We start from the raw sequence: 14,531 nt of genomic DNA, 5'->3' as shown, positions 1-14,531 counted from the left end.
TTTCCTGCGTTTTTTACTAGCTATAAACGTATCTATTACTATTTTATTTTTAGACTGTTAAAAAAATATATTTAAAATTGTATAATGTACAAAAATATCATTAAATTTTTTTATGTAACGTTATTACTTTTTAACGCGATTTTAGTTTTTGTATTGTATTAATATCTTGAAAAATTACTTTTGTCGAGCAAAAATACTTTACTGTCTTCAGTGAAATAGAAGTCTTAATAAAGTGTGTTCTATTTAGTGAGAAACGATAGCTTATAAAAATTATATTAATTTATAATTAATATTAAATAATAAACAAAAACTTGGACAACCAATAGGTTATAATTATACTATATAGGTACATTACTTCGTCCAACTTTCACACTTAAAACAATATTTCATTCAGTTTTGCTATATTATAGTATTTTTTTGAAAATCACTGGTTTGATTAGAATTCTTTTGTTTAATTCCGTTACTACTGGTATATGTACGACTGCGAACATTTGAAGATTGACTACTATTATTATTACCAAAAGTTACAACAACCTACCATATTAGCCACAATCTCCGATTACCATTTCGTCAACAGACGTTTTGTGACACGTGTTTCACCTTTAAACTGAGCACCTTCTGGCAAATTAATAGATCGGTGCTAAGAGCCTAGTGTTAACCGCTCGTCACCTATACTGCGATTTTTTTTACAACTATTTGTGTCCATTGTATTATAAAGATTATTACGCATCAATAAAATTACTAGACTGTTGACTTTTCTTATCGGTTATATTGTTCATTGTATGATTAATCATGCGTTTTATGTACTTACCTTATAAAATTTAATATTGTTTAGTTAGAATAGGTACTCTTTATCGATGTTTAGATTTAATAGAATAAATGCATAAAATATTGTAAATTAAGAACGATAAGTCATTATAAAATACGTATTTATAGCTTGATCAATATGGTGATTACCAAAATCTATCTTATGATACATCCACAAAGTTATGTTAATTTTATAAACTGGCTCCGAATCTTGTTTTGTGCGGCAACACAACTTACATTCCAGACTAGTTGTAACTTGTGGCAAGGATTTATAATTACATACAAAAAATATTTGCTATATGATATTTTCGCTAACTGTCACCGATTTGTTTTTGTGTTTCTTTTGGTCAATTCTATTTTTGTAAGGTTTTTGTATTTATTTTGTCAAGTACTAAGTACCTTTTTTGTGTCTTAAATCATAACGGTGTCTGTGGTACCAACCTGTTAATGTTTCTTTCTTCTCTTGGAATTTTTGGGAAATTGTTTCGCAGAGAGCACCTACAATATTACATGAACATCTGTACAACATTTTTCAATTAATGTGATTAATTTTGGATGTGTATTGACAAGTATGTAAGCTAGTTTGTAGTCAGCTTGTTTTTTTATGCAGAATTAACTGTGACAGATGTTATCCTGTCCCAATTGTAATTTGTAAAAACTTGAATCTATTATGAACATTAATAACATGTTAGTCAAATCGGTTCACTCGCTCTCTTACAACGAACAGCTTTTAATTATATATTAATCCTAAATTTACTATTCCTAAATTCGTGTTCGATTTTCTTTTTTTTTTACTTATTCATTTTTTTAATTGTCTATTTTAGAGGTTCTTTAATGGTGAAGCTAGATTAAAATAATAAAATACAAAATGTAGTTTCAGGTACACACTTAAAGAATAATACAAGAACAACGCTTAAAATTATAAAATTGTTCCGGAATGTACTTTACGAAAGAATTGTCTTAGATTGCACATCAGATAAGAGAAAACAAAGATTCGGTTACCTGGTTTGACTCCACCTTTAAAATCTATTTCACAGAGTACTACGAATATTATGTATTGTGAGGTTATTCTATATTGAATAGGAACAGTATATTATTGTTATCGCATACTGTAGACATTCCATATGACATTTGTTTGTTTGTTTGCAGGACAATCAGAGCAGCAACGGCACGTTTATCAACAATAACCGGTGCTCCATATCCAAAGAGCAAGAGCCCCACGAAGTGTTTTCCGGTGACGTCGTCCAATTCGGCATACCTGTTGTTGAGAATGCGAGCAATTCAGAAAAGGTAGACATTTTTGTAATATTTTTGACTATAAAAAGTTAGATAAAATAGTTCTCAGTTACAAATGATGCATAATGATTAGATATAAGGTTTTGTGTACATTTTTTGTAATTTGCTGCGAACTATCACTAAGACCTAAGAAAGTTTGTATTTTAGTTGGCAGAATTATATCATACACATTTTAAGTCGTACTGTGTGTGAAACATTGACGTTTTAGAGTATAAGGGTATTATTATGTGACTATGAGATGTCAGCCTATGTCGTAAATACCACTCACCTTGATCTATTTTGTGTTCATAAGTTATTTATTCAAAACACATAAGTTCTGTTTCAGTGTATACATATTGGTTGATACTTATGAACGACTTATAAAATATCTTTTACTGTCTATATGTCTATCAGAAATGTTTATTGGAGAAAATTTCACGTGGATATTCACTTATTAATACGAAAGTTGATTTCTACCTAGTTATCAATGTTTTTTTTTTTTCATTTATGCCAATTTCCTTTTCTTACTTTAGATATTGCTAAAAATTTTTATTGTTAATAGTTTCGTAAGCACACATTATACTTTAATTTAATAACTACCAGTTTAATTAACCTGTAATTAGTAGAGAAAGCTCGACAAGTTTCGGGATCAATTCGTGATCCTTAACCATGAGTAGCTGTGACGCGACCTGAAAAATACCAAAAAATCTAACTAAATATGCTAAATAATATAAATGAGTGTTATAAGTAATCAATAATAAATTAATTTAACGCAATTGTTATGTACATTTATTGCAATATATATATATATATATATATATATATATTTATATATTTTTTTTTAATTATCAAATATCGAGATTTTTTTTTAAATATATTTATACTTATATTTGAGTTTTTTTACTCGCAGCCTCAAACTTCAGTCCATCATATGTCTTCAGAAATTGTGGTAAAGTAATATAAATTATTTGATATTTGTATTTAAACCCGTTTTCTAATTAAATTTTTCCAACGTCCAATGTGTCCAATTAGTGTAAGGTATAATAGGCAAATCACTTACTGTTTGATATTTAGACCATGCCTGTATTGTAAAATAGACAGCACAGATTACAAAACAAAATTTATTGTAATCGTTGCTATAAACTAACTGTCCCTACGACTTCGTCCGCATGACGTTAAAAAGTGGCTTGAAATCGATTTACCAGCAATTCCTGCACTAAGTTCAAGGCTTGTATTTCCTAAACTTCTAAAATTTAAGTTTTTATTAGGTATTTTAATGAAATTACAGATCTCCGAGGACTATTTAAATTTAAAGTCAATAATATGTATTTTCGCTTTTATATTAAACTGAAATTCTAGTTTTATAGCTAGTGATAGATAATGGTATTTCAGAATCGACCCCCCTAAGATTTCATTGATTTGCTTTGCATTATAATGCTGTCTTAATTGTGGATTTAATTCTCCCATTTCACTGCATCTAAAACCTCTGTATTTGTACTGTATTTTTGTATTTTGTCGTCACACATTTGCATAATTTATAGTTCCTATCACGTCCAACTACTGTTCAACCTCCACATGGACGCAATTGAAAATGCAACGAGTCCTCTAGTCTTCGTTACTAACAATTTGTTTATCAAGACTCAAAATAAAAGTAGCTATTCCACATTAGGAGAAACCCGACCACACTTTGAATAATTTTTATATACAAACAAAATCCAACCTAACTTACGATATGTTTGTTAAGAAACAAAGCTTGCTTTGTTTGATGAAAATATTTTTAAAATATTTATTTATATTCTTTTATGTTTTGACTAGCTTTTTGTCCGCTACTTCGTACACATGGATTTCATAAGTAGAAAAACCATGAAATGGGCTACTTCTAGAAGGTGTATTAAAGTAAAACATACACCAGTATTAAAGTTAGACCTTAAATTTGGTGCAGATTTCAAAATCACAACAAATTTGGTAGAATGATTTCTGTGTGATGTCGGAACATGCATAAAGATAATTTGTAAAAAATATCTTTTTGACATCTGTAGGTTCTATTTTTTGGAGAATAAACTATTAAAATTCCCCATATTCATCATCATCATAATCTGAGCCATCACCTGTCCACTGCTGAACATTGGCCTACCCCATAGACTGTGGCAGTCTATGGCAGTGTAGGAACGTTCCTGAGCCACCTGCATCCCTACAATGTATTAGGTATCGTCACGGCCCAAATGAGAGGCTAAGTGCGAAAAATGGAGTCCTATTTACATTAGGTGTCGTCACTGCATTGAGTGGGGTTCGTACTATACTGCATTCTTTCGTACGGGGTCGTTACCTATATAATTTTTTCTTAAATATCTCCCATGTACAAACATTGCCTAGTTTTTTATTCTATTAATAAGATAATGACAGTAAATACAATTAAATGAAATTGAATTAGTGCAAAAAAAAAAACAAAATACTTTTGCAGGATGTTGAATATTAAAAGTGAATCAAGGATTAATAAATTATAGAGTCAATATTAATATTATGAACGTTTAAGTTTGTATTTGTAATAATATATTATTATTCGCGTTTATTGAAACTAAAATTTTGTGGTCATTCAGTGTGATAAGGATATTTCCTCATTTAGATAGGTATAGACAAATTATCTATTTATTTGAATTTAACGAATTTTATGTACATGAACAGTTATGAACACCTTTTCCAACCCTGTAATACAGGAGGGGGGGGGGGGGAGGTTGTTGTAATGCAAAGTACCGACCCCATTGCTAGCAATATACCCTATCAAGTCAAGCTTTTAGTGGTCTGGAGACTATTGTGCTCAATTCCAAGTGTATTCATCACGATGGACTAACTGACCTGCCTTTTTATTCTTACCTATTATCCCTCACTGGTGCTCTGCCAGCGTATGCCCTTAGCGCAGGCGGGGTTGCCATTCTATTATCATCCTTGTAAAAAAAGACTCTAATGCATTGTTTTTGTGATTTTGAACTTACATGTTTATAGTTTTGAATTTAATTTATTGTGTATAAATTGTCATTGCCCAATATCTACACTGATTTTTTAAACAGGTTTGATTAAAATTTGTTTGACTAGTTTAGTATGGATACTGGAATCTTTTGTTAAAAAAAATATATTACAATCGGTTCAGAATTTGGCGAATATATGCTACATAAGAAACGAGAAATAACGCAATCATTTAGGTAAACTATGATACAAAATAATGTAATATGACCTGAGTTATTTTGACGTTTTGACTAGGTTAAACCGGCCGTGGTTACGAGTAGACTATTGTAGCGCTGTCATTACTTCGTTTCCGAGGCAGAAGTTTTTTGTACTACCCACTTATTGACCACACAAATTTTGTCCCTATACTGACGGTTTCTGCACACAACACTGACCGTGTTAGATGATTCGATGCATGACAGCACTATATCAGTCTACTCGTGACCACAGTCGGTATAACCTGGTCGAGATACCTCAGGTAAAATATCATAGTTCACTTGAAAGATCGCGTTAATTCCCGTCTCTTATAAATTATAAACCACATAAAGCCAAAGTGTGAAGTTAATATGGCTAATATAATTCGTATGGTTCCTTAAAATATAATTTGTTGTCGGTGCTATCCGGTTAGAAGCTTCAATTCTGGTATTAAAAATGGTTGCGTTTATCTTTTTGTATTTTAAACATTTATAATTACTTCGTAATTTATTAATTGCTACGTAGTTATAATTGTTATGTTTATATGGTTTGTTTACTTTTGTATTTGTTAAATACGTACATAATGTTAAATAGCGGATTATCACTGATTTAGTCATCTTTTAGCAGTTGAAGTATTTTATTTATTATAAGATTATAAGACAATGTATGCGTTGTATTTATATTTATTTTTGTTTTTAATTTTAGAACACGTTTCCTCCCGTGGTGGCCCTTCTCAAGCTGTACCACCCGGATGGAAAAGAGGCGAAGCTTTCCTTCAATCCCACCATGACCACACCATTACACCTTAAGGAACTTTATCAGTTAAACAACTTTGTACAGGTAAAATTTATGGTTTGTTACTCTAGTTTATTATTATATAGTCGGTTTCAATAGAATATAACGAAAACAAAACGAAATGTAAACAAATGAATAATAATTTATCCGACCATTAAACAGTCTGCTAAAGTTTGATAAACTAACAGTACAAATAAAAAATCTTTTGAATATTTCCAATCGATTACCTTTTCTGTGAATTCTATTGAAATAGACTAAACTTTAGTGACTCTAATTGTGGTTAAGACGATGTTGTTTACGTTTTAAAGTTATAAATACAGGTTATTATGTATTATTTTTTAAATAATAAGTAAAAACATATTATGTTTACGCTACGTCCTTATGTAGGAGAGCAAGAAATAGCACATCGTTTAAAAATGATGGTTTTAGTTTTATATATAGGTCCATAGTAAATTATTTGTTTTGTACCTCTTGCTTTTTACGAATATTATTTTGGTCATTTGGCCTTGTTTATTGCAAGAGGATTAATCGTAGAAATGGTGCCAATTCTAGTGTGCTTGTGTTACTAATGTAAATTATTCTAAAATTTTTGACATCTATTTGATGTGATCCCGAAACGATTGAGTGAAGACTCACCTTACTCAAATAGAAACTGTAAAATATTTTACTTCAAATAAAAGCAGATTAATCTTATAATAAAATTAACATTGGATAAACACCTACTATTAAAAAAAATAAGTATAATAATAGATTCAGAATGGGCGAAGATATCGCTACAAAACATACAGTAGAAATTATAAACAATTCTTTTTAAGTAAATTATTTATAACTAGCTATTACCCGTGACTATATATATATATATATATATATATATATATATATATATATATATATATATATATATATATATATATATATATATATATATATATATATATATATATTACAACAAAACTTTTTCGATAGGTTCTATTCTTAGATTATATAGATAGTGTCCCCATACAAATGTATCGAAATAAGCGGCTCGATTGTTTCATACAATTGTGTACGTGATAGAGTTACCAAATAAGTTATAAGTGATTCCTTTATTAATTCTATTTTTTGTTTTATAATTTTTGCCCTTTTTAGTCTGCAAAAATTTATTTTATTTATTCAGTAATTAAATATAAACATGTCAAGATACATTGTGTGCATAAGTATATACCTAATAGAACAGTAATAGAAAAAACGAGTCAGTTAATTTAATAATTAGCTGACTAAAAGTTGGCCCGTTTTTAAGATTCGAGGCTCTATCTATATAATCTACGATTCTATTAAAACTGATTACACCTACATACATAAACATTTCATATATCAGGAAGCGATACAACGCGAAGCATCGCTGGAGAGTCGGTTGCGGACGTTACGCGAGTTCGTAGAGCGGACGCGTGCGGAGGCGCAGGCGTCGTGGGAGCTGTTCGTGGGCGAGCAGAGACTGTTGATGCGCGTACACACGCTCGAGACCATGCTCTCGGTCGGCAAGCAGCCAGACGCGCAAAATGTAGCGCAGCTACTAAGCGATAAAAGGAACTATCAGGTAAACACAGAGCGCTTTAGAATATTACTTTTATTTATATTATCAATTTCCTTTCACTCAAGTAGCAAGTTAAAAGTATTTAGACATTAGTATCGTAGGTATAAACTAGGACTTCACTAAACAAATATGTTGGTGGGGGGACCAAAATGTGTTAGTGGGGTCTTCCTAAAGGGGCTCGTCCTGTCTGTACCGTAGGCTCTGCGGGCTGTTTGCTATCCAGGGGCACCTGACTTTGCACCATTAATAGAATCTATCAATAATAGGCGGCAATCTATTTACCATAATAAGGATTAGTTTGACAGTCAAAATCATTCACAGTAAGTAGATTGATAGGTAATTAAGATCTTTAGAGATTATTTTTTATTGATGGTATTGGATTTGAATAATTTTATATATATATTTTTTGTTTAGTCATATCAACAATACCTATAGACAAAGACATTCATAAAATATGTTAAAAAATTAAATCTAGTAATTGCATTTTTCTTTATACTGACTAAATGGTTCATTGAGTATTATTACCAGCTAAGTGACGAATCATGCCCGACTGCATGTTTGCAGGAAGTGGCGCAGGAGAGCCTTCGCGCGGCGCACGAGCAGCGGCTGGCGCTGGAGGAATCGCTGGAGCGGCGCAACCGCGAGGCCACCGCGCTGCACCAGCACAACTGCGCGCTGCGGCTCGCCGCCAACAACGCGCTCGCCGAGCTGCAGGTATGCTGGCTCTCTCTACTCTCTTTACTCTCTCTCTCTCTCTCTCTCACACACACACACACACTCACATACATTTAACCCTAAGAAGACACAAGTCTGCGCGTTCACTGCAAAAAAGATCCTGTTTGTCGTATCTCCACACTTTCAGGGCACTTCCCTTGATAAAAAGTCGAGTCTAGGAGTTCTGGGCGTTGATATATCTTGAGACGTCCAGTTTTGCGGTCATCTGGAGGAAAAGGCTAAGATAGCTTCCAAAAAGTTAGGAGTGCTCAATAGAGTGAGACGGTATTTCATGTCGGAATACCGCCTGAAATTGTATAAAGCTCAAGTCAGGCCCCAGTACCAACTCCTTCCGTTAGACCGCATTCAAAGTCGGGCGGCTCGAATTATTGATAGTCAACGCCTTACTGTCCGACTCGGCCCACTTAAACTGCGCAGAGATGTTGCATCTTTGTGCATCTTCTACAGAATTTATCATGGGGAGTGTTCTGAGGAATTGTTCGGATTGATACCTGCTGCTGATTTTCACCACCGTACAATCCGCCATAAACTAAAGTTTCATCCCAATCATCTAGACGAGTGGCGGTCTTCCACCGTGCGTTTTTCGAGGCACTTTCTTCCACGCACCACTCTTTGGAATCAACTTCCAGCAGCAGTATTTCCAAACCGATACGACAACATAACCTTCAAGAAAAGAGTATATTCCTTTTTAAAAGGCCGGTAGCACACCTGCAATGCTGTTGGTGTTATGGGTGATCATGGGCGGCGGTAGTCACTTACCACCAGGTGAGCCGCATGCTCGTTTGCCCCCTGTGTTGTAAAAAAAACTCATACACTTTCACTCGCTCTCAATTGCTCTCACTCCCTCTCGCACTCTCTCTCTCTCTCTTTCTCTCTCTTGCATGCAAGGCGAACGTTGGAACGAGACAATGTGTGAACATGAACATAGTTCTGTAATTACTGCATACCTCTGTAATGACAATGTGCAAGGAGTACCATGTGTATCACAATGCATTTTGTGATATGTTAGCATTATTTGTTGTCATTATTAATACAACTGTACAATACAGTTTTCAATAAATAACGTCTGTCTGTGTAACTGTCGTCTTGTAAATTGTGAGTGTCACATGCATTCAGTATGGTTTATATTTAATAGAAGCATCACTTTATCGATTATATTATATATATATTTTATAGATTATGTATATTTTCCACTAGTTTGACAAATTTTATTTTTAATTTATTATGATGTAGCTGTGATAAAATTATGTTATATTGAATTATACTAGCTAGACAATACTTAACTGTTTACCTATTAGTATTCCAATCCGATCAGTTGTTCAAATTCAAATAGTCGTCACATATTTCTTTTTTACATTTATAATGTAATATTTATAGTTCACCTTTTATACCAGACTTTTTTTTTTGTAATGTTGTTAATAAAGAATAAATAAATAAAATATAAGGAATATTTATTTATTCATTTTCTAACACGAGTTAATCTTCCTAATACATACTAATAGATATTAAAGTTTTGTTTATATTGTGTATTTTGCAGAAGCTGGCAGCGCGGTGCGAGCGTAAAATGTGCGCTGCGCGGCTCGCTATCACTGCCGCGGAGGAGCGCGAGCAGGCCGTCCGCAACCATTTACCACTCACGGTCAGTGTAGTGCTCTTATAATATATAGATAAATAGTTAGGGACATAACTTCTATATTTATTTTGTCTTATAAATTCTGCAAATGCTATTAATTTTATTTATTAAATAATACGTCAAGAGAAAAGCGACTTAATTTAACAATTAACTTTTTTTTGAGACTCGATAAATAGTTTAATCATCAACTTGAGTGATACAATACTCTTTTTTTGTATATACAAACCTATTTTAACTATTACACTGTTTTATTTTTTTGTCTTATAAAAATAAGTTTGAGAGATTTGATGTTATTATGAATAACATCTTTATAATGCATGAATATTAATTTTCTTTATTAAATAATATGTTAAGATATATTGTATGCGTAAATATAAAGAATTGTAATAAAAGAACGAGTCAGCTAATTTAACAATTAGCTGATAAAAAGTTGAGCCGTTTTTGAGAAAATTTTACATTAAAATTAAACAATAGAGTGCTTCTTTTTAAAATTTAAAAATTATTTTCCCTTAAAGTTTCTCTTTCTTATTTACAGTATTCTGTACAAAACGGCGAAGCGAAAATGTTGGTGCTCAGTACAGACAGTAACAAGCTACAAGAGGCGCAGTGCGGCGGCTCGCTGGACGATGCCGTGAGAGCGCTGCCCGATTACATTAAGCTACTGTTGCCACAGCATCTACTAAATATGGTAATTCACTTGCTTATACACATACTAAATTGAGTGACTTACTCTGCGAGTTATTATTTACGTAATTTTAAATAAAATCACTTATTCTTTCGGCTTCTTGTTGGATTGGGCGACTTTTGACTACAGTCTGATAGGCCGAAGATAGAATGCCAGTCTAAATTTTTTAATTTTCAAATTAATGTATTTTAAAGAATTGTCTTTTGCTTCTTGATTTTTGAGGGTAGCTAAAGCTGTCGTTCAGTAAGTAAGCCACCACAAAGGCCTTTGTGTACGACAATAGCGGCCTAAGTGTTAGATGACCATTCACTTTAGTCTACAAGTCGTCTGTATGCTTTCCTTTGTCTCACTCGTGTTTCAAACAACTGTGTTTACATATGCAGTAGAATCTCGATTATCCGAATTAAATAAAACCATATAATCGGGAATCCGGATAATTGATTTCAAAAACAAATCAAACAACTGTTAATTTTTTATTTATTTTTTTATTTTTAGTGTTTTGCATATGTCGTTTAGACAAAACGATTTAAAAAAATTACGAGCTATAAGAAAATGGATTACACCCAATTAATATACAATATCATTTCTAAATCGGTGAGCGAAAGAGTGAAGAATAAGTTTGGATACGGAAATATTCGGATAATCGAGATTCCACTATGTTTTAAAGGGTGGGATATTGCAATAAAATTACTAAGTATGGAGGCATGACACTTGTATATTTTAAATATTGACTTTTTCAGGCTGGAATAAAGGCGATATCAGCGCAAGGGAAGTCCGCCAAAGAGTTCGAATTGATATTAAAGAAAAATAACATTTATAATAATTCTGATTTAAAAGGTAATTTTTAAAACTTATTTTGTTTATTTCCAAATTAATATGAACCCTTTTAAAATTTTATGAACTGTTAATGTTATTTTTAATACAACGTTATAACATTTAATCATATTGCAAAAAATAAGACTAAAAAATGTCAGGTTATATCCAAGATAACTGAATAGATAAATGTGTTTTAGAAACAGTAATGTACTTATTTATAATTTAAATTTGAAACAACTATGTTAGAGCCATAGTATTGTTTATTCTTATAGGCGACAGTTACCACTTTCCATCAAGCGGGCCGTCAGCTTGTTTGTAATTTTAAGATGTATAAAAAAAAAGCAACTTTCTTCTAATTACATAGACATTTAATTTGCAATATATGTTAGTTTGTTTAGGTCAAATCTTGCAAGCTGAATTAGAACCAGTTCATGACATCCAATTGAACTTAAATTTTTAGTTCTGTTGCTCATAGAATATGCAGTACTTAAAATACATACTTTTAATGGCTGACAAAATGGCGGATCATGTACCTTTCTCAACACTTTTATATAAGTCTATGTAAATTTATTATTTAAAAAATAAATCCATTTGCAAACGTTCATTTAATGCTATACATTGTGAAATGTTACTCATATGTTTACAGAAACGACAGATGAGAGTAGCGGCAGTGGTAGCGGCGAGGAAAAATCAGGGGACCCTGATTCTGGGGGAGATGAAGAGAAGCAACCGCTTCTAAATCACGGTATGGTTAAAAAATCGCTGTTTAAACAATATTATAATTTTAATACAGTAGAAATATATAGGAATTTGTTGCTTGTCCCTGAAAAGTATTATAACCATTTGTTTTTTTTTTATACAACTTAGAATGGCAAACAAGCTGATGGCCCACCTGATGGAAAGTGGTAACCGTCGCCTATAGACATGAGCACAGAGTATACTGTTTCGCCCATGATACCCCCCATGCGTTGCCATTCCTGAGGACTCAGATGTTATTCCTCTGAACCCTGTAAATTCACACCATATCCCACCCTTCAAACTGAAACATAGCCATGCACACACAACTGCTTCATGGTAGAAACACGAATGGGACAGAGGTACCCAAGCAATCGACTTTTGTACAAAGTCTCCCTGTGGTAAATGTGTCTGATTAGATTAGATGATTTGAAATAATTATTATTATATCAGCCTTTAATTGTTCACTGCTGAATAGGTCTTTCCCATAAGGGAAATTTTGCCAGTAATTGTCACGGTTGGCAGACGGGTTGGCAACCGCAGTTAGGCTTTAGTGACGTTTTAAAAGGGGAGCTGCGGCCTATCCCTCTACCATTAAGTACCCATAGTCGCCTCTTATGACAGCCGCGGGAGAGGAAGGATGCGCCATTTTATCTTGGGCATACACAGCGTGTTAAATACGAGTAGTTATAATGATTTAATAACATGTCTTACATAAAGTTTTTGTTGAACGGTTACCAATAAAGCCACTTCTAGTTTTTTTTATTACACATTTTTAATATTACGTGATATTATTATATAAAAAATGGGATATAGTTTATAAATATATGAAAGTACGACAATCAACTTTAGAATGAAAATACACAATTTTTATTTATTACAATTTTATTGTAATTATAATAACAATTTTGTGTCAGGATCCTAATCTCTCTTAATTCGATAAGAAGACAAAAGAAGGTAGCTGATTTCGAAAACGAGCGAAGTATTTGCCGGGACCAATTCCTAAAGAAGTTTGACGTCAGGCAGGCGGCCGGTTGTAAAACTATAAGCCAAATCTTTTTGTAATATGGATAAAAAACATTACGCCGACCCCAAATAATAACTGGGATAAGGGTAGGAAGATGATGATGATGATAGGACTAATTATGAAGTGCTATTTATTAAATTTCCAGAATTAGTGAATTTTAATGATTAATTTAAGGCAAATATTTCTAACACTATGGGATGGGAGGAGTTCATTAGTTAACAAGTGGACACTACATAATCATATTAGTTTAATGCTAATCTCTTTCATTTTATTTTACAGAGAGTGGCCTTGAAGATTGTCCAAGTCCAGTTGACGGGGAGTCAGATAACAACGCAAATTCCACATTCAGTGACCCGCTCAACAAGGATACCTCTGCAGTAAATATTTTATATTAATCCAATTTTTAAATACACTATTGAGACTTTACGCGATGAAAAATTTTTTTAGGTAAATAGGGCCTACATACCTGTTTCTTTATTGCCGACGTTCACCGTGAAAATTTTTTATTGCGTTAAATCCCGATAATATGTATAAATAACGCGAAAGTTTAAAACTACCCCAATTTGTTTTGCATTTCATTGAAATTTGGAAGAAAAAGCAAATTTTTAACAGTTTTATTTAGTTTTTTCTTGAAGTATGAAAAATGTCATATACCTTCATGGGATTTTAGAGGAATTAATTTCGTAATATTTTAAAATTGGTTGTGAAGTTTTTAAGTTTATCCATTACAAATAAACAATTAAATCTTTCCCCTTTATATATAATATTAGAGTAGATAGGTATCACTATTAATTGCTGTATGATTTCCTAGGCTGTCGCATAAATAGTTTAGTCTGAGACACAAATATTATAATGATGTACTAACATACAATTTCGGACTGGTCAGCACAAAGCGAACGTGGAGTACGCGAACGTGCTGCGCGTGATGAGCGGGCTGAACGAGGAGATCAAGGTGCTGCGCGCGCGGCTGGGCGCCGCGCTCGCCGAGAACGAGCAGCTGCGCGGCGTGCGCGACGAGCTGCTGGCCGCGCGCGACCCCGCCGCCGAGCCCGACCACGCCGCCCTCGCGCGCGCCAGCATACTCGACCTGCAGGTGCGCCACGCACTGCGCACGTTACACACGCTCCGCACACTACACACACTTCGCACACTACACACACTCCGCACACTACACACACTCCGCACACTACACACACTTCGCACACTACACACACTACACACACTACACACACTCACACACTCCACACACTCCACA

The 14,531-nt window shown here is 33.2% G+C and overlaps 1 protein-coding gene across 1 annotated transcript in view; it reads left to right on the top strand.

Annotated features, from left to right (window-relative positions):
* The window catches only part of LOC128201173 (sarcolemmal membrane-associated protein), a 31,228-nt gene that overhangs the window by 14,112 nt on the left and 2,585 nt on the right, over positions 1-14,531 (top strand). The window contains exons 3-12 of the mRNA XM_052897276.1: positions 1,957-2,097; positions 5,983-6,117; positions 7,430-7,648; positions 8,210-8,359; positions 9,918-10,019; positions 10,549-10,701; positions 11,439-11,535; positions 12,161-12,259; positions 13,556-13,653; positions 14,163-14,369. Coding sequence (XP_052753236.1) covers positions 1,957-2,097; positions 5,983-6,117; positions 7,430-7,648; positions 8,210-8,359; positions 9,918-10,019; positions 10,549-10,701; positions 11,439-11,535; positions 12,161-12,259; positions 13,556-13,653; positions 14,163-14,369 — 1,401 coding nt within the window. The remainder of the gene's footprint in view (positions 1-1,956; positions 2,098-5,982; positions 6,118-7,429; positions 7,649-8,209; positions 8,360-9,917; positions 10,020-10,548; positions 10,702-11,438; positions 11,536-12,160; positions 12,260-13,555; positions 13,654-14,162; positions 14,370-14,531) is intronic.

Source organism: Galleria mellonella, unplaced genomic scaffold (assembly GCF_026898425.1).
Source record: "Galleria mellonella isolate WM207_F2 unplaced genomic scaffold, CSIRO_AGI_GalMel_v1 utg36, whole genome shotgun sequence".
Lineage (NCBI taxonomy): Eukaryota > Metazoa > Arthropoda > Insecta > Lepidoptera > Pyralidae > Galleria > Galleria mellonella.
Note: the sequence above shows the minus strand (reverse complement) of the source record. Positions and strands in the feature narration are given on the sequence as shown.